This window comes from Eriocheir sinensis, chromosome 37 (genome assembly GCF_024679095.1).
Source record: "Eriocheir sinensis breed Jianghai 21 chromosome 37, ASM2467909v1, whole genome shotgun sequence".
In the NCBI taxonomy this organism is placed as follows: domain Eukaryota; kingdom Metazoa; phylum Arthropoda; class Malacostraca; order Decapoda; family Varunidae; genus Eriocheir; species Eriocheir sinensis.
In genome coordinates, this window is record NC_066545.1 from 10,678,698 (window position 1) to 10,700,141 (window position 21,444).

General features: G+C 44.2%; 1 protein-coding gene across 1 annotated transcript in view; it reads right to left on the bottom strand.

The window, feature by feature from the left end:
• Nucleotides 1-21,444, bottom strand: part of LOC127008188 (TRIO and F-actin-binding protein-like) — a 68,647-nt gene that overhangs the window by 12,400 nt on the left and 34,803 nt on the right. Inside the window, exons 2-7 of the mRNA XM_050879876.1 lie at nt 6,636-7,746; nt 5,196-5,310; nt 2,071-2,262; nt 1,546-1,641; nt 1,072-1,207; nt 287-514 (exon numbers count right to left, since the gene is read on the bottom strand). Coding sequence (XP_050735833.1) covers nt 287-514; nt 1,072-1,207; nt 1,546-1,641; nt 2,071-2,262; nt 5,196-5,310; nt 6,636-7,746 — 1,878 coding nt within the window. The remainder of the gene's footprint in view (nt 1-286; nt 515-1,071; nt 1,208-1,545; nt 1,642-2,070; nt 2,263-5,195; nt 5,311-6,635; nt 7,747-21,444) is intronic.

The window sequence follows — 21,444 nt, forward strand, 5'->3', positions numbered from 1 at the left end:
AGTCAACCTTACATATGCTCTAATCCAACCATAACCCCCAAAAACCTAAACCAAAGTCTCCCAAACACATCCCAAACAAACCCTAAAAAGCCTAAATCAACCCTAACCCAATCTAACCAAAGACAACCCTCAACCATCTCAATTCCAATCACACCCCAACCCAACCCAACCTAACCAAAAAACAACCCTTAACCACTCCAAACACACTCCAACTCAACCCAACCCAACCTAACCCCAACCCAACCCACCTAACCCAACTCAACCCAACAACAACAACAACACTCACGCCACAGGATATCCGAGAAGCCGCCGATGAAGAGGTTGGCGCACCCCTTCTGCATCCTCCCGCCGTTGGGGTAGAAGTCGACGTGTCCCATGGGCTCGAAGGCGCCGAGGCCCCCCATGAGCAGCGAGTCGGCGTTGGTGTGGATGACGTCAACAAAGCGAGCGTCCGTGTGGTCCAGACGCACCGAGGGGGAGAAGGATTCGAAGAGAGGCCCCGCGGGATCCAGACCTGTGGGGGGCGAGGGTGTTAGGGTAGTGAGGGTGATTGAGGGTGGTAAGGATGGGTGTAAAGGGGAGTAGATGTAAAGTAAAGGGTATAAGAAGTGTGTGTACGAGGGTGTAGAGGTTGCGTTAATGGGTCTTGGGGTAAAGTAGAGGGTGAAAGAAGGCGTAGGGGTAATATTTAATGATTGTAAGAATGAATAGGGAAAATATTAAAGAGTTTTGAAGTAAAGTAAAGGATGTAAGAGTGTTCAAAGTTAACATCAATGAATGTAGAGGTCAATTCATACGTGTAAAAGTAATCTAATTCGTATTTTAAGGTTAGTTAGAAAATAAAAACGGCTCTAAGAGAATGCAGAGGTACTAATAATGACTGTTTAGGCTATTTATTGGGTGTACGACCAGGCAGAAGTAATGTTACAAGCTGATGAGATAGCCTAACATAACCAAACCTAACAACCTTAACACAACTCCCAACCTAACCTAACCTAACCTAATACCTCACCCCTCATCAAGTCCCCTGCCAGTATTCCTCCCCCTCCCCCCGACCCTACTGAGCCTCACCTGATATCCTGGAGAGGTTCTTGAGCCTCGCCCCGGCGTGACCCGAGACGTGCGCGCCGAGGGAGAAGCCGATGAGGTGAAAGTCGTCCAGGGAGTTGTTGAGGAAGGAGGTGAGGGTGTCGAGGAAGAGCGCCACCTGGAGGAGGAGGAGGAGGAGGAGGAGGAGGAGGAGAAGGAGGAGGAGGAAGAGGAGGAGGAGAAGGAGGAGGAGGAGAAGGAGGAAGAGGAGGAGGAGGAGGAGGAGGAGGAGGAGTGGGGGGGGGGAGGAGGAGGAAAGACATAGAAAGAAGAGAAAAAAATCAATATAAGTAAGTTATATAAAAATGTTAGTTATTATAGTTTGTTTTTTGTCATTAGAATTATCACGATTATTATTTTCTCACTCAAGTTTCATTCATACACGTGTTTTCTCTCTCTCTCTCTCTCTCTCTCTCTCTCTCTCTCTCTCTCTCTCTCTCTCTCTCTCTCTCCCACCTGCCGCCCCACCAGCCGCGTGTTGCTGGCGGCCCTCACGTAGTTGGGGACCTCGGCGCCCTTCTGCCAGTTGACACAAATGATGTTGACGTCCATCTGTGGGAGGAAAAGGAGGAGGTGAAGGAGGAGATGTTACGAAGAGGGAATAAAAGGAAGAAGAGGAAGAAGAAGAGGAACTACCAGAAGGAGGGAAAGATGAATACAGTCCCAACCCAACCTACCCATTCACACACAGAAGAAGAAGGAGGAGGAAGAGGAGAAGGAGGACATATAACGATGAGAGAGGGAAGAGAAAGTAGAAAAGAGGAAGAACAATTAGAAGGAAGGGAGTGAGTGGAGTCCCCATACCCCCAACACCCACACTCACACACACTCTCAGGAGAAGGAGAAAGAAGAAGAGGAGGAGGAGGAGGAGGAGAAGGACACATTACTAAAAAGGAAGAAGAAGAAGAGGAGAAGTAACCAGAAGAAAGGGGATTGAGAAGAGTGCCCCCATATCCTGCCCACCCACACACACACACGTACCATGGTCATAAGAGCCACCCGCATTTCCTTGATCCAGACGCTGTAGCAGGAGGAGCCGAAGCCGTGGATGAGCAGCTTGGTGGGGCGGGACACGTTGTAGTGGGTGTCGAGGATGCTGGAGATGTTGTGGGGCTTCAGAACCCTCTCCTTGTCCCCGCGCTCCCTCGTGTACAGCAGGAAGCGGGTGTTGATCTGAGGACGGGGAGGGAGAGAGGAATGTGAGGGTAAACGTGCGGCTGATGGGACTGACACGAGACGGAGAGAGAGAGGACTGGGAGAGTATAGTCGATCTGAGAAGGAAAGAAAGAGGAATGAGAGAGGAAAGTCGATCTGAGAAGGAAAGAAAGAGGAATGAGAGAGGAAAGTCGATCTGAGAAGGAAAGAAAGAGGAATGAGAGAGGAAAGTCGATCTGAGAAGGAAAGAAAGAGGAATGAGAAGGTAAAGTCGATCTGAGAAGGAAAGAGAGAGGGGACTGTGAGAGTAGGTAAGGTTGATCTGAGAGGGGGAGAGAAAGGGAGAGAACTGCGAGGGTAAAGTCGATCTGAGAAGGAAAGAGAGAGGGGACTTTTTTTTTTTACAACAAAGGAGACAGCTCAAGGGCCCAAGAAAAAGGAGACAACAACAACAAATAAAGCCCGCTACTCACTGCTCCTATAAAAAAAATCAAAAGAGGTGGCCAAAAGAGAGGTCAGGGTAGGTAAGTTAGATCTGAGAGGGGGAGAGAGAGAGGATTGAGAAGGTAAAGTCGATCTGAGAAGGAAAGAGATAGGGGACTGTGAGAGTAGGTAAGGTCGATCTGAAAGGGAGAGAGAAAGAGAGAGGATTGAGACGGTAAAGTCGATCTGAGAAGGAAAGAGATAGGGGACTGTGAGAGTAGGTAAGGTCGATCTGAAAGGGAGAGAGAAAGAGAGAGGAATGAGAGCGTACAGACGATCTGAGTAGGTAAGAGATAGGGGACTGTGAGTAGGTAAGGTCGATCTGAAAGGGAGAGAGAAAGAGAGAGGATTGAGACGGTAAAGTCGATCTGAGAAGGAAAGAGATAGGGGACTGTGAGAGTAGGCAAGGTCGATCTGAAAGGGAGAGAGAAAGAGAGAGGATTGAGACAGTAAAGTCGATCTGAGAAGGAAAGAGATAGGGGACTGTGACAGTAGGCAAGGTCGATCTGAGAGGGAGAGAGAAAGAGAGAGGACTGGGAGAGTAAAGTCGATCTGAGAAGGAAAGAGAGAGGGGACTAGGAGGGTAGGTAAGTTCGATCTGAGAGGGAGAGAGAGAGAGAGAGGACTGCGAGGGTATAGTCGATCTGAGAAGGAAAGAGAGAGGGGGCTGTGAGGATAGGTAAGGTCGATCTGAGAGGGAGAGAGAGAGAGAGAGAGGACTGAAAAGGTAAGTTCGATTTGAGAGGGAGAGAGAAAGAGAGAGGACTGCGAGGGTCGATCTGAGAAGGAAAGAGAGAGGGGATAAATAAAATTAAATAAATAGAGAAATATATAGAGAAAACAGAAACTGCGGGAAGAAAGAATAAATGTCACGAGGTAATATGATAGAGAGTGTAAATCGCTGACTAAAAAAAAAAATAAAAAATCAACAACTGTGCGATAGAAGGAAGATCAAATACAGAAGAGAAAGTGAGAGAGATAGAGAGAAAGAGACAACTGTGATTGTAGGAGGGAGAGAAAAATGACGTGAGGGAGGAAAAGAAGAGACAACTAAACCAATATAGAAACGGAGGGAAAGGACTGTGACGGAGAGGAAGAGAAAGAAAGAAGAGAGAGAAGAAAAACAAAGGAGAGATGAAAGCGTTACACCAATACAAGGAGAGGAGGGAGAGAAAGAGAGAGAGAAAAATGAAAGAGGGAGGAAAAGAAGAGAAGACTGGACCAATATAGAAACGGAGGGAAAAACTGTCACCGAGAGAAAGAGAGAGAAAGAAGAGAGAAAAGAAAAACGAAGAAGAGATGAAAGCGTTGCACCAATACAAGGAGAGGAGGGAGAGAAAGAGAGAGAGAAAAATGAAAGAGGGAGGAAAAGAAGAAATGACTAAACCAATACAGAAGGGGAGGGAAAGGATTGTGACCGAGAGAAAGAGAGAGAAAGATGAGAGAAGAAAATAAAGAAGAGATGAAAGCGTTACACCAATACAACTAGAGAGGGAGAGAGAGAGAGAAAAAAAAATGAAAGAGGAAGAAAAAAATGCCCTCCTATAGAATTACACCCACACCCTCTCTCTTTTTGGCCACTCCTCTGTACTCTATTCAGGAACAGTAAGTAGCGGCCTTTATTTTTCATTATTGATTTATTTTTGTTTACGCCCTTGAACTGTCTCCTTTGCTGTAAAAAAAAAAAAAAAAAGAATCCATCCACCCACCCACACACGCACACACTGACAACAAAAAACACTTCGATTCAAACTTAACACATACTCATCCACTTATACACAATGATACACAAACTATTATAGGATGCAGAAGAATATAAGGAGACTAAATGGTCGTATTATAAAAAAAATTCGCCTCCCAAGAAGAGCTATTTGACAAGGCTTTCGTAGGAGTTGTGGGCATTTCCAGGAGTAGTTTTATGACCCTGGTGGTAGTGTGACCCTTCCTCTGTACCATGAACCTGAAGAAACACTCATTAGAACCCGATTGACCCCCTCTTTGACCTTTAGAAATAGATGATGTGAGAAGCGGAAGTGTCTTGTAATACCGACCTAAATAAACACACTAAAAACTGAATACACATACTGAAACCCTGATTAAATTACACCCTCCCCCATCCCCTCATTCCCATCCCTTCACCCTCTAGACCTACCTCTCCCATACCTTCCTCCTTCCCCCATCCCTTCCCTTTTATTTCAACTTCTATCCGTTACCTTTCCCATACCTCCCCCTCCTCCTCCTCCCATCCTTTATCCCATTCCTCCTCTCCCCAGGCCTCCCCATCCTCCTCCCCCCTTCCCCTTCTCACCCCTCCCCATCCCCTCCCCATTATTTCAACCTCTACTTGTTATCTTTTCTATATATCCTCTTTCTCCCATCCCATATCCTATTCCTTCTCTCCCCATGCCTCCTCCTCCTCCTACCCTCACCCCTTCCCCCCTCACCCCCATCCCTTCCCCCATACACACCTCTTCGGGCGGGGAGGGCAGCAGGTCGAGGTAGTCAAAGGGCCCCTCGTCCCTGAAGCAGCCCAGGTCCTTGTAGCAAACCACCTCCTCGTCCCTCTTCTGCCGGTGACCCTGCCTGGAACACGGAGTCAGGGGGTGAGGTATAAGGACAAGGTATGAGGTTATCGAGAAGAGGCGTTGAAGTATAAGGTCAGGGAAGGAAGGGGAGCATGATTATAAAGTCACGGAAAAGGGGAGTTCAATTATATAAGGTCAGGAAGGAGGGGAATTAAATTATATAAAGTTATGAAAGAGGAGAGTTTAATGATAAGGTCAAAGAAAGAGGGGAGTTCAATTCTATAAGGTCGAGAGAGGGGAGTTCAATTCAATAAGGTCATGAAGAAGGGGAGATCAATTATACATAAGATCAGGAACACAGGCCAAGAGGAGAGGTGATAAAGTACAAAAAGATGTATAAGGTTAAGGAAAAAAGGTGTTGCTGTATAAGGTTGATAAGGAGGTCGAGTATGAAAGGTGTGTGATCCTAAGTAGTGGTGTTGGAATGTGTAGCGTGAAGGTATGGTGATGGTGGCGGTGGTGATGGTGGCGGTGAAGAGGGGAATGTGAGTGTGAGTGTGTGTGTGTGTGTGTGTGTGTGTGTGTGTAGTAGTTAGTGTAAACAGAGTGTGACAAACGGACATGAGACAGTAACGTTGGGAATGTGTGTGTGTGTGTGTGTGTTGTGTGTGTGTGTGTGAATACCTATACTACTAAGTCATCCTTTGCCTACACGGAAGACAAGGCACATGAGAACCAACACACACACACACACACACACACACACACACACACAGGGATGGCGTACGTACACATGACGCAATGACCATCTGTGTGGCAACAACATACACACACAGAGACGGAAGTGTGTGTGTGTGTGTGTGTGTGTGTGTGTGTGTGTAGGGAGGAAAGTGTAGGCAGCATGGAATAGCCACAACGGTACACACACAAAAAAAATAATAATAATGAAGAAAGAAAAAAAAATATTGAAAATGAAAAGATAAAAGTGAAATACAACAAAAAAAATGAATAAACAAAATAAAACAAAATACACAAGAAAACAAAAACCTGAGGAGTCGTGCGATAAAAGAAATAAATAAAAAATGTTTGAACTACGCACGAGAAAATTACTGAAAAAAACAACAATACAAAGAGACACAAGTAAGAACAGGAAAAACAACTCTCTCTCTCTCTCTCAGGCCTTTTGTCTTTCCATGGAGGATTTTAGAAGGAAGGTATAGAGAAAATATTAATTGTGAGGTCATAATTCTCTCTCTCTCTCTCTCTCTCTCAGGCTTTTTGTCTTTCCATGGAGGATTTTAGAAGGAAGGTATAGAGAAAATATTAATAGTGAGGTCATAATTCTTCAGGGTTTCTCTCTCTCTCTCTCTCTCTCTCTCTCACCTCATCTTGGCCAGTCTTCTGAGGTGCCACTCCGCCATACTCTTCACCACCGCCTCGTACAGCTCCTTATCCCCCACCTCGTCCTCCTTCTCCTGCTCCGGATCGCCCCCCACCTTCACCAACCCCCCACCACCATCGCCATCATCACCCACCACCTCCTCACCCCCTCCTATGATGCTGTTGTGGAGGGGGGATATGAGGGGTTGGATGCTGTTGAAGTCAGTGATGGTGGTTGTGTTTGTTGTGGTGTCTATTGTGCTGGGGTCATTGGCATCGGTTCCGTCATCTATAGTGGGATCAGTGGTATAGGTTCTGGCATCTATAGTGGGGTCTGTTGTATCTGTTCTGGTGTTTATAGAGGGGTCAGTGGTAACGGTTCCGTCATCTATAGTGTGATCGGTGGTATAGGTTCTGGCATCTATAGTGGGGTCTGTTGTATCGGTTCTGGTGTTTATAGAGGGGTCAGTGGCTTCGGTTTCTGCATCTATAGTGAGGTCAGTGGCATCGGTTCTGGCATCTATAGTGGTAGAGTCAAAGGCTTCTGTTCTGGCGTCTATAGATTCAGTGACGTCATCTGTAGGCCTAGGAGTTACTGCATCTATAGGTTCAAGAGTTACTTCTATAGGTTCAGGAGTTACGTCATCAATAGGCCTAGGACTGACATCTACAGGCCTAGGAGTGACGCCATCAATAGGTTCAGTTGTTACTTCATCTATAGGCCTAGGGGTTACGTCATCTATTGCCATAGGAGTGACGTCTATAGGTTTAGGAGTGACGTCATCAATAGGTCTGGGAGTGACATGTTCAATACTCGTGGAGGGCAGAGTCACGTGACCAACCACGGCGCCGCTGGAACCTTTGGAGGCACTTGTTGCATCATCATTCTGGGCGTCATCAGTGAGGGTGGTGGGGGCGGAGGGGGGCGAGGAGGGGGGCGAGAGAGTGGTCGGGGTTGCGGCGGGGTTGTCCTCTCCGTGGGGTGCCTGGGCGGGGGGCGGGGGTGACGGGGCGGGGTGTCGCTTGGAGGAGGCGTCGCGGCGGGGGGCAGGGGGGGCGGGGTGACGTGCCAGACCCAGGGGCGCCCACCCGGCACACGCGAACACCGCCAACGCTGAAGGGAGAGAAAAGGAGATTAGGTTTTTTTTTAAGGCAGGGGAAGCATCTCAAGGGCAAAGCAAAAACAAGTAACAAAAAAGCCGGTTAAGTGTTTTTTTTCCAGCAAAGAGTAAAAAATTGAGTAGCGAGAAGAAAGTAGAAATACCCATAAGTAATAAACTGACAAATCTTGCATCAGATAATAAAAAAAAATCAATTATAACACCCATACAAATCTTTCCTTTACTACAGAAAAAGTGAGAAAATTAATACCCATACAAATCTTTCCTTAAGGTATAAAGAAAAGAGGTTAATACTACCCATAAAAATCTTTCCTTAAGCGATGGAGAAAAAAAAAAAATAATAGCCATACAACTCTTTCTCAAACCATAGAGGAAAAGATTATTATTATTATTCGTAAAAATCTTTCCTCAAATTATGTTTACTCATTATTATTCTTACTCTCATTGTTATTCATTTTCTTATTCTCGTTTTTACTCCTATTCTTATTCTTATTAATTTTCTTACTCTCGTTTTTACTCCTATTCTTATTTTTATTCATTTTCTTACTCTCGTTTTTACTCCTATTTTTATTCTTATTCATTTTCTTACTCTCGTTTTTACTCCTATTCTTATTCTTATTCATTTTCTTACTCTCGTTTTTACTCCTATTCTTATTCTTATTCATTTTCTTACTCTCGTTTTTACTCCTATTCTTATTCTTATTCATTTTCTTACTCTCGTTTTTACTCCTATTCTTATTTTTATTCATTTTCTTACTCTCGTTTTTACTCCTATTTTTATTCTTATTCATTTTCTTACTCTCGTTTTTACTCCTATTCTTATTCTTATTCATTTTTTTATTCTCGTTTTTACTCCTATTTTTATTCTTATTCATTTTCTTACTCTCGTTTTTACTCCTATTCTTATTCTTATTCATTTTCTTACTCTCGTTTTTACTCCTATTCTTATTCTTATTCATATTCTTACTCTCGTTTTTACTCTTATTCTTTCTCTAATTCTTATTCATATTCTTACTCTTGCACATCATTCTCATTTCACAAGCATCCATTCACACCTTGCCCAAACATATGTCACCAGGCGTACGATTTGGCAAGCCCGCGAGAACTTTCATAACACCTGAGGAACGAAACAGGGCGCGAAGTAACACGACACGAGGCAATAGTAATGACATGGAGAGCTTGGTTGGTAGAAGTACATTTGGTAAGATTTTAACATCATTCTTTTTATTACTATTTTCTAATCACTGCAAAAAGGCCGCACTGCAAAATACACGCACCACAAAAGAACCAGACCGCAAAATACCTGTACCGCAAGAGAACCGCAGAGCTAAAGAACCGGACCGCAGAATAAGTTGAATAACCGAGCTGCTAAAGAACCGGACCGCAAATCCCAATAGCCAAAGAACTTGACCGCAAGAGAACCGAATCACAAGAACCGCATCACAATAACGGAACCTGCCTGCAAAATACCCACACTGCCAGAGAAACCGCATCGCAAAAAACTCCAAAAAAAAAAAAAAAAAAAAAAATCCCAGTAGCAAAAGAACTTGACCGCAATAGAACCGAATCAGAACAAGAACCTGACCACACCAGAACCAGACTGCAAACTACCCACACTGCCAGAGAAACCGCATCGTAAAAAACTCCAAAAACAACAACAACAAAAAACAATAACCACTATGCTACTCCACACATAAGACAGAACACGCCACACATCTCAGCCATCCATCAACATCAACATCAACATCCCAGGTAAGTCCAGGTAGGTCCAGGTAAGCAGAGCAGACGTGACAGTAAATAAATAAGTAAATAAAAACCGCTATGCTACACCACGCGTAAGAAAGACACGCCACACACCACAACCATCAATCAACATCAACATCAACATCCCAGGTAGGTCCAGGTAAGCGGGGCAGACGTGACATGAAGCCTTAACTCACCCACCAGCACGTGACCACCTCGACAGAGCGCGGGTGCCACCACTGTGAACGCGGCGAAACACAGCTGATGACCCTTCCTGCAGCGTCTAGAAAAAAATCACTATAGACACAAGAACCGAAGCCACTGACCCAGCCATAGACGCCACAACCACCACAAGAGCAGGCGTGAGGCAGCTATAATAGACGCGCTTGTGTTTACTTTTCTAGGGACAGTGCTTAGCGGGTGTTTGTTTGTGTATGTTTTTCGTTCTGAGTTTGCCCTTGAAATGCTTCCTTTACCGTCAAAAAAAAAAAAAAAAAAAAAAAGTAACAGCATCATTACTTTACACACTAGAATGCCAAAGTCTATATCGTTTTTTTTTTTTTTTTTTTTTTTTTACAGCAAAGGAAGCAGTTCAAGGGCGGAAATAAAACGAAAATATAGAGCGCTAAGAAAATAAAGTCCGCTAATTGGCTACACATTATTTTTTTTTTTTTTTTATTCCGAATGCCAACGTCCGTATCAGGGCCAGGAGGAGGTTCCCGTGCTGCAGGGATAGAAAACAACGAGGAGAAAACAACCACAACCATTGCCTTGCCTCTCGTCACAGCCACAGCCATCACCGCGCGAGTGGGCTGAAACGGCACTCAGGAGCAAGGCAGACGAGGTGGAAGAGGAAAGTGGATAGTGGATATCACGTTCGCCCACCACACCCCTTCGACACACCCTCCACACGCCGCAAAACCAGAGAGAGATCGTCCAATAAAAACAAAAACTGAATTGAACTTGGCTGGATCATCACTCAGGAACAGGAATGAAGAGGTGGAAGAGAAGAGTGGATAGAGTGGATATCACGTTCGCCCACCACACCCCTTCGGCACACCCTCCAGAAGACGAACCAGAGAGAGATCGTCCCATAAAAAAAAAAAACTGAACTGAAGTGAACTGGGGTGGATCATCACTTCGGAGCCGGAATGAAAAGGTGGAAGAGAAGAGTGGATAGAGTGGATATCACGTTCGCCCACCACACCCCTTCGGCACACCCTCCACAAGAAGAACCGGAGAGAGATCGTTCAATAAAAACAAAAACTGAAGTGAACTGGGCTGGATCATCACTTCGGAGCAAGGGAGATGAGGTGGAAAAGCAGAAGGGAGATCACGTACGAATACCACACCCTTTTTGCACACCCTCCAGAAGAAGAACCAGAGAGAAATCGTCCAATGAAAAAAAAAACTGAATTGAACTTGGCTGGATCATCACTCAGGAACAGGGATGACGAGGTAAAAGAGGAGAATGGGATAGAACGGGGATTGTGTACGCAACCACACCTCTTTGTACATTCCACCATAAGCAAACCAGAGAGAAACCGTCCAATAAAAACAAAAACTGAAGTGAACAGGGCTAGATCACCACTCAGGACCAGGGATGACGAGGTGGAAGAGGAGAATGGGATAGAACGAAGAGATCACGTATACGCCTATCGCACCCCTTTTTGCACACCCTCCACGAGCAGAACCAGAGAGAGAGATCGTCCCTTAAAAACAAAAACTGAACTGACGTGAACTGGGGGGAGGGGGGGGGGGGGGCTAGATCATCACTTAATATCAAGGGACTCTAGATAACACAGCCCGCTGGTCTCTGTTTGCGCTCTTTACAACGGGATCACAGATTACAGGCAGCGAATAATTATTTGGGGGGCAAAGGTAAATGATTTTTCTCTTTGATATAGTGATTTTTGAGTCTAACATAAAAAAATAACCTAGTTTTTAAGAGCAAGGCAAATGAGGTGGAAGAGGAAAACGGATGTCACGTACGCCCACCACACCCCTTTCGCACACCATCCACAAACAGAACCAGAGTGAGATCGTCCAATAAAAACAAAAGCCCATCCATCCACGCGCGTATTAGCCGCTCAAGTGGGCCGGGGCGCCGCTCATGCACCAAATACCTAACTGTTTCCGGGAGCACTTACGCACCACACCCAGGCCCTCCCGTCATCAGGGTGTGCAGGGAGGGAGGGGAAAGAGGGAGGAAGGTGTGTGAGGGAGGGAGACGTGGAAGGGGAAGCGTGAGAGGGAGGTACGGAGGCGTGGGAATGAAGCAAGGGAGGAAGGATGGAAGGAGAGAGGGAAGGTATGTAGTGTAACGACCAGGAAACTCTCCGGAGAAACTGGACTTAGATGTGATAAAGTGAAGGAAATAAAAGAAAATGGGTGAAGGAGGGAGGGGCGGAGGAAGCACAGGGGGAAGAAAATAGGGCTGAAGAAATGTTCCCCGCCAAAAAATAAAAATAAATAAAAGAATGAAGGTATACTGCATGATATATGAGTTTGTGTGCTTGAGAGGAGTGAGGAGGAGGGAAGAAACGAAGAAAAGAAGGAAAAAAAAGGAAGCAACGAATGAAGGAAGGCAAACATTATAGCCGAGGACTTTAGTTAGTTAGTTAGTTAATATATTGAAATTACTTAAAGAACATGGTTACATACTTTTCGCATATGAGCATTCTCGTTCAAAAAATCACCGATGCTTACAAACCCGAGCACTGGATACTCGTAGAAAGTTGACGAAAATAAAATGTGTGAAGCAAAGGAAGCAGACAGGCGAGGAAGGAAGACAAATGCGACAAACGAGAACTGTGTGAAGAAAGCTGACGAAGACAAACTGCAGAGAAGATTGGAGGAGGGAGGCGTGCGAGGGATGGGAGGAAGGAAAGAAGGAAGAAAGGGAGGAAGGGAGGAAGGAAGGAAGGAAGGGAAGCAGGAAGAAGGGAGGAAGGAAGGAAGGAAGGGAAGCAGGAAGGAAGGAAGAAAGGAAGGAAGGAAGGAAGGGAGGAAGGAAGGAAGAAAGGAAGGAAGGAAGGGAAGAAGGGAGGAAGAAAGGGAAGAAGGGAGGAAGAAAGGGAAGAAGGGAGGAAGGAAGAAAGGAAGGGAAGCATGAAGAAGGGAGGAAGGAAGGAAGGAAGGGAAGCAGGAAGGAAGGAAGAAAGGAAGGAAGGAAGGAAGGAAGGAAGGGAGGAAGGAAGAAAGGAAGGAAGGAAGGGAAGAAGGGAGGAAGAAAGGAAGGGAGGAAGGAACGAAGGAAGGAAGGAAGGAAGGAAGGGAGGAAGGAAGGAAGGAGGGGAGGAAGGGAGGCAAGCGTTACACCTGAGAGACTCCCCTGGGAAAACAAACCGACGAAGACGAGACGTATTGCAGCAAATCTAATACCATGACTCGCCTCACTCGTGGCGGAAGTGTTGCTGCTCTCCGGAAGACACGCGAGGGAGGCTTTGGCTTATATGGGACGCGGAGGAAACTAATAACGGCCGTATTCTTAAACATTTCTGCGCTCAAGTACACATATCTGACAAGGCTTTCCTAGGATATGTGGGTATTTGCAGGGGTACTTTTATGACCCTGGTGGTAGTCTGACCCTTATTCTGTACCGTGAACCTAAAAAAAGACTTATTAGAACCAGACTGATTTTCCTTTTGGCCTCTAGAAATTGTTGATGTGTGAGCCGAGAGCGTCTAAGAATTCGGGTCTAAAGCTCGCTCGACGAAAATATTTTATCACAATTATTGCAATACACGAAGGAAACTTTTTATATAGGACCCAGAGGAAAATAGTGCTTGCTCGACAAAGTATTTCACCACAGTTATTGCGACGGCGAAAAACACTGCTATGAAAGAGAAAGAAAAGTGAATGTAACAACACAGAAAACAAAATAAAACATAAGTGTACAAAGGAAAAGGAATTCACGGCACGAGAAATTTTACGAAACAACGTCTTTTCAACTCCAAACATTGTCATTCAATAGGAAAACAAAAGAAAACAAATAATTCAACACAAGAAGAACGTGTAAAAACATGAACAGAAAATTAACATGTCCGTCGAGAAGTAATGATATAAGAATAATGGAAAGTGCTCGAAAGGACTAAAAAAAAGGTAAATCACGCACAAAATCGCTACAAAGGAGAATGTTTTAGTAGGAACATATATGAATTTATACTTTGATAGAGAGAAGTAACAACAACGATGCCAACACCTTCAAAGTCAGTCTGGCGTTCGGAGACGATGAAAGAAGAAAATATACGACAAAACAGAAGAAAATAATAAAAAGTGGACCAACGCGAACACACACGCATGACGAATGATTAAGATGTGTGTGTGTGTGTGTGTGTGTGTGTGTGTGTGTGTGTGTGTGTGTGTGTGTGTGTGTGTGTGTGCGTTGACAAAATCTTACTGCAGAAATAACCTAGAGTAAGAATTGAATGAAATCGATGTTGATGAGAAGCGACGTAGTGAAAGCGATTTTATTCAGTCACAAAAATGTCAATAATTATACATATCAAACGTTTACTTCAGATAGATAGATAGACATATATAAACAGATACATAGATACATAGATATATAGATACAAACATACATTCACACGCTTGCATAAACTCTGAACAGCACCTAACTTATGAGACAATAATTTCAATAAGCGTTAACCAGAGAGAATTATACATATATCACGTTAATATTAAGGCAATAACTTCAGTAAGGCTCCTGTTTAATTTTCTTTTAATACAACTTTAACATAATTCTTTTTAGTATAGACGTCTGTTAACCTTAATGCCAAACACAAACACACACACACACACACACACACACACACACACACACTCTCTCTCTCTCTCTCTCCTCACCCTCCACACACACACTTCATACAGACGTCTCCCAAGAACCAAGAACTCTTATTAACCGTTATCTTCCTTCCTCTTCCACTCCCTCTCGCTCCTCCACCTCCTCCCTTCCCGCTATACACAATGCCTCCTCCTTCTGCTGCTCCACACACCTCCTGCTCTACTGCGGCCATTAAGGAGACTGGAAGAAGTGTAACTGTGAGCCAGACAACATTTGGAGACCGTCACCGGAGCCAGGTACACTACACCCTACCTGTTGCCACCTCTCTACCTGTGTTTACCTGTTCCCTCCACCTGAGACCCTCCCTGTTGCGTACTAAACTAAGACCCGTTGCGTAGCGGAACCAACGTGTTAGTGACGGGAAATAAAGGGAAAAAAAAAAGGAAAAAAATGGTAAGTGTGTTAACGGAAGAGAAAAATATGACGATAGCGGTGAAAGAGGAGGAGGAGGAGGAGAAGGAAAAGGAGGAGAAAGAGGAAGAGGAGGAGGAGGAGGAGGAGGAGGAGATATAGACGATGCACCTCTAATTATACACACCGTTAGGAATTGTGTGTGTGTGTGTGTGTGTGTGTGTGTGTGTGTGTGTGTGTGTGTGTGTGTGTGTGTGTGTGCGTGTGTGTGTTTAGTAATACTTCACAAACGCATACCACAAGAAAAAAACATAAGTGGATGATAAAACACCAGTTAGGTAAAGATTGCAGTTTGTTGCCTAGTCATTTAGGAGGAAAATATACGCTGCAAAGGAGAAGGAGGAGGAGGAGGAGGAGGAGGAGGAAAACGAAGAAGGAGGAGGAAGAAAAGGAGGACAAGAATATATAAATGAAAAAATCAAGAAAAAAAGAAGGAAAGGAAGAAAACATGGAAGAGAAGAAAGAAAAGTACAAAGAGAAGGAGGAAGAAGAGAAAGAGGACAATAATACAGATAAAAAAGAAAATAAAATAAAGGGAGAGAAGGAAACATTGTAGGAATAATCATGGAAGAGACGGAAAAGAGCTAGGAAAAAAAGAGGAGTTGGAGGAGGAGGATGAAGAGGCAGAGGTAAAAGAAGAGGAGAAGGAAGAGGATGATTAATGTTGCTTGGTGTGAACGCAATGAAGTGTAAAGCAAAGCGATATAGAACAAGCAAATTGAGTGTGTGTGTGTGTGTGTGTGTGTGTGTGTGTGTGTGTGTGTGATTGGAACTGGGTGGAGTGGAATGGAGTGGAAAGGCGTAATGGAGGGGGAAAGGGAGGGAAAGGGAGGAAAAGGGAGATGAAAGGGAGGGAGGGTAAAGGGAGGAGAGAAAGGGAGGGGGAGGTAGAAGATGATAGGGAGTGAGATAAAAAGGGAGGAAGGGGAGGGGTCAGGGAGGAGAAAGGGAGGAGAAAGGGAGGAGGAAAGGGAGGGAAAAGGAAGTGATGTGCAGGGAATGAAAAAAAAGGGCGTGGTCTACAAACCTACATACGCACATACGAACACACATGAATACAAAAAAATAAAATATAGGTGAGAGAGAGAGAGAGAGAGAGAGAGAGAGAGAGAGAGAGAGAGAGAGAGAGAGAGAGAGAGAGAGAGAGAGAGAGAGAGAGAGAGAGAGAGAGAGAGAGAGAGAGAGAGAGAGATTGTTTGTTTTTAAAAGGAGATGGCGTGTGTATCGGTAATTAACACACACACACACACACACACACACACACACACACACACACACCGTCACTCTGGAGGTAATTGTGTAAGGGAGAGGTGAGGGATGGAGAGAAAGGTTAAAGGAATGAGGAAGGTGAGTTGATGGATGAGGAGAGAGAGAGAGAGAGAGAGAGAGAGAGAGAGAGAGAGAGAGAGAGAGAGAGAGAGAGAGAGAGAGAGAGAGAGAGAGCAGATAAAGAATGAGGGGAAAGGTAGGGCAAGGTAAGTTAAGGTAAGGTTGGGTAAGATAAGGTGCGGTATGTTAAGGTAGGTAAGGTAAGGTTAGGCAAGGCACGATATTTCAAGGTAGGTAAGGTAAGGTTGAGGTAAGGTATGGTAGGTTAAGGTAGGTTAAGGTAAAGTTAAGATAAGGTAAGAAAAGATAAGATATGGTGTGGTAATGGATGAGATAAGTAAGTATAAAGGTCGGTAAGGGAAGTAAGGAATGAAGGAAAGAAGGAAGGAAGGAAGTAAGGAAGAAAGGAAGGAAAGAACGAATGATGAAAGATTGAAGGACTGAAAGAAGGAAAATGAGAAGGAAAATGTTATCAAAGGTGTAAGAAAGGAAGGAACTAAGAAAACAAATGAAAGAAAGAAACTAAGGAAAGAACGAAGGAAGCAAAGAAGGAAGTGGTGTATAGAAGAAACGAAGATGGAGATAAGGAAAGAAGGATGGAAGGAAGAAAGAAACTCAAGAATGGAATGGATGAAAAGAGAAAGGAAGATGAAGGAAGAAAGTGGTAAAGAGTTGTAGGGAAATATATGGAAGGAAGAAGGGAAGATGAAAAAAGGAAAAAAAAGGCCTAAGGAGGAAGGAAGAAAATGGCGTAGCAAAGAAATGAAGAAAAGAAGGATGGAAGGATGTAGGGAATGGATGAGGAAAGAAAGAAGAAAGGAACTATAAAATGGATGACTGAAGTAGAAAGGAAAAAAAAGGAAAGAAGAAAGGAAAGAAATGGTTTGGCAGCGAGACAGAGAGAGAGGTGGTATTGAGTACACGAGGGGCTGAAGAGGAAGGATGTAGGGAATGGATGAGGAAAGAAAGAAGAGAGGAACTAAAGAATGAATGACTGAAGTAGAAAGGAAACAGGAATGAAGGAAGGAAGGAAATGGCAGAGCAGCGAGACAGAGAGAGGTGGTATTGAGTACACGAAGGGCTGGTGAATGCACGAGTGGCCGGCGCGCAGTACGAAACGGTGAATGGTTTCTTTTGTGTTCGTAATGACGTAGTAAAAAAGAAGTGAATGTATAGGTCAGGCAAGGACGCAGGAGGAGGAGGAGGAAGAAGAGGAGGAAGAGGACCGCTACGACTAACTGCAACCACTAACTTTCCACAGCCACTAACACCAGGCAAGGACGAAGAGGCCATCACAACACCACAACACCACCGCCACTCACCACCGCCACCACCACCATCACCACCACCACCACCACCACCACCACCACCTAGACCTAGAGGAAGCAACAGATGGCTCCCGTCCGCAACAAAACGAGAGGAAGGAAGGAAGAAGGGAAGGATGGACGGGAGGTAAAAGAAAGGAAGGAAGGAAGAAAGGAAGGAAAGGAAGAAAGGAAGGAAGGAAGGAAGGAAGGAAGGGAGGAAGGAAGGAAGGAAGGAAGAAAGGAAGGAAGGAAGGAAGGAAGGAAGGAAGGGAGGAAGGAAGGAAGGAAGGAAGGGAGTAAGAATGGGAGGCAAAAGAAGTCATGAAGGAAGGTAAATGAAGGAAGAAAAAAGAAAACATTGACAGCATTTAAAGGAAAGAAAGAAGGAAATAAAGAAAGAAAGCGAGGTAGGAGGGAAGGAAGGAAGGAAGGAAGAAGGGAAGGAGAGGAAGGGAGAAAGGATGGGAGGCAAAAGAAATCATGAAGGAAGGTAAACAAAGGAAGATAAAAGGAAACATTGACAGCATTTAAAGGAAAGAAAGAAGGAAATAAAGAAAGAAAGCGAGGTAGGAGGGAAGGAGGGACGGACGAAGGTAAGAGAAGGTAAGAAGGAAAGATGAACGAAAGGTAAAAGAAGGAAGATAGGAAGAAAGGAAGGATGGAAGGAGGGCAAACGAAGAAAGGAAGGTAGGAAAGAAGGAAGGAAAGAAAAGAGGGTAGGCTTGACTGACAGCTGGTCAAAGAATGTGCACACACCAGCCCCAAGCAACACACACACACACACACACACACACACACACACACACACGCACACACACAGCCTCAAGCAGCACAGCTATAACAAAAAAGAGGTAACGAACGAAGAGAGAGAGGAAGTAAGAAGAGAAATAAAGAGACGAAGAGAAGATCATGAATAAAATATCTGGAGGCAAAAAAGAAAAAAAGAAAACTGACAAAGGATAATTGATGATGGGATTACATTACCTCCTCCTCCTCCTCCTCCTCTTCCTCTTCCTCTTCTTCCTCCTCCTCTTCCTTTCTCCCTCCTTCTCAAGCCTTTCTATATTAGTGTTGCGTGTACGTGTTCATTCCAACCGTGTGTGTGTGTGTGTGTGTGTGTGTGTGTGTGTGTGTGTGTGTGTTTGGAGCGGCCTTGTGGAGGTTGAGTGAGAGGAGTCAGAGCGAAAGGGGCACAAATCCTCCTCCTCCTCCTCCTCCACCTCCACCTCCACCTCCTCCTCCTCCTCCTCCTCCTCTTCCTCCTCCTCCTTTTCTCTCTCTTCCTCTTCCTCCACGACCGGTTTTCGTCTCCTCTTAAAATTTTCACCTGCATTGTATTTGCTTGTTTTTTTCTTTCTTATTTACGGAACTAAAAACAAAGGAATTACTACTACTACTACTACTACTACTACTACTACTACTATTACTACTACTACTACTACTGCTTCTACTACTACTACTACTACTACTACTACTACTACTACTAATGCTACTACAGAAGAACAATAACATCAAAAACAATAAAAAAACGCAATTACTATACAAATTTCTCGTGTTTTTTTTAATTTAAGAGAGAGACTTACATAGATTTACATAGAAAATCAGACCACACAGACCCCATGGTCCAGACTTGGTGGTCTGTCTTTAAACCTAAGTGATTTTACATTAATCAGAAGACTCCAAAACGTTGCACTTCTACTCTAGTTGATATTAAGTTGAAGGAAGTGACGGTCGAGCTTATTTTTGAAGGAGTCAATCGTGTTACACTGGACCACTGATAACATAAGAACATAAGAACATAAGAACGTAAGGAGTCTGCAAGAGGCCGGTTGGCCTATACAAGGCAGCTCCTGTACACTCAACCCCACCTTACCTCACCATCCATGGCTTTATCTAACCTCTTCTTGAATGTATCTATGGTATTGGCACCCACAACATGGCTCCCAAGCCTGTTCCATTCGTCCACCACTCTATTAGTGAACCAATTCTTGCCTATGTCTTTGTTGAATCTGAATTTGTCTAACTTAAAACCATTGCCACGCGTCCTACCTGGCTCTTTCACTCTCAAAATTTTATTGACATCCCCTTTATTAAATCCCTTCATCCATTTATAAACTTCGATCAAGTCTCCTCGCACCCTTCGCCGTATTCCATTCTCGCACTACAACGTTGGTGAAGAAAAATTTTGTGCAGTCTGAATTTACTTGTCTACATCTGAGTTTTACGCCATTGTTCCTCGTGCGCAGACTGTCATCGATCATAAACAATGTTGATCTGTCTACATTCGTGAAACCATTAAGTATTTTAAAACATTCGATCAGTTTTCTCGGAGAGAGAGAGAGAGAGAGAGAGAGAGAGAGAGAGAGAGAGAGAGAGAGAGAGAGAGAGAGAGAGAGAGAGAGAGAGAGAGAGAGAGAGAGAGAGAGAGAGAGAGAGAGAGAGAGAGAGAGAGAGAGAGAGAGAGAGAGAGACTAATTGACTTCCGCTAACCCAGAACTTGACTCCACGTTTGACACACCGTAACCTTAATCCTGCCACGAAAAAAGAAAAAAAAAGAAATGAAATAAATAAATAAAAAGGAAATAAAAAGAGTGAAAAAAATAACAAAAAATAACCAAACATCATTTCCGTTCACCACCACCACCTCTTCCTCCTCCTCCTCCTCCTCTTCTTCTTCTTCCTCCTCCTCCTCCTCCTCCTCTTCCTCCTCCTCGTTCTCCTCCACGACCTATGCTGATTTTTGATGTTTGGAAAGTACAAAAAAAAAAAAGATTGTGGAGATAAATTACGGAAATTATGAAAGGAAAAAATGTAGTTAATGAGAGAGAGAGAGAGAGAGAGAGAGAGAGAGAGAGAGAGAGAGAGAGAGAGAGAGAGAGAGAGAGAGAGAGAGAGAGAGAGAGAGAGAGAGAGAGAGAGAGAGAGAGAGAGAGAGAGAGAGAGAGAGAGAGAGAGAGAGAGAGAGAGAGAGAGAGATAATGACATCACACGCAACGCTCTACTAATGGCCTAATGATGATAAAAAAAAGGGAGAGAGAGAGAGAGAGAGAGAGAGAGAGAGAGAGAGAGAGAGAGAGAGAGAGAGAGAGAGAGAGAGAGAGAGAGGATCATAATACGGTCATTACACATTTTCAAACTCTAATTATGCAGAAATATCACACATAAGTACTCTCTCTCTCTCTCTCTCTGACGCAAGTGAAAATGTTAAGTTATCGATTTTTTTGAAAGAGAAAGGCGAGTCTAGAAAGAGAAAGAGAGAGAGAGAAAGAGATAGAGATAGGCAGTAAGAGAAAGATAGACAGATGGAGAGAAAGAGAAAAGTTAGTCTTGAAAGAGAAAGAGATGGAGATAGAAGGAAATAGACATAGATGGAAAGATAGAGAAAGGTAAGTTTTGAGAGATATAGCTCGAGATTAAGAGCAGATATAGATAGACAGTGAGAGGAAGGTAGATAGATAAATAGATGGAGATTAAGAGAGAGAGAGAGAGAGAGAGAGAGAGAGAGAGAGAGAGAGAGAGAGAGAGAGAGAGAGAGAGAGAGAGAGAGAGAGAGAGAGAGAGAGAGAGAGAGAGAGAGAGAGAGAGAGAGAGAGAGAGATAATAGGGCAATACATAAACACATTAGAAACACCTTACTTCCTACGTACTGGCACACACACACACACACACACACACACACACACACACACACACACACACACACACACACACACACACATGCGGTGATAAAGAGAGTGGCCTTTTCTCTCCCTCCTCTGCCTGGTACACACAGGCGGCGCCTTCGCTGTACACACACACACACACACACACAAACACACACACACACACACACATGCAAACTCTTTAGTCAACATCTGTCTGCCCCAGGTCTGTACCCTTCTCTCTCTCTCTCTCTCTCTCAAGCATGCACTCACATTCTTTTCCTTAACAGTGCACCACTCCACCATAACCTTTCACACCACACCTCTACTACTACTACTACTACTACTACTACTACTACTACTAGCACCACATCGCATTACTCAACACTAATTTATCAAGCTGTTCAAACT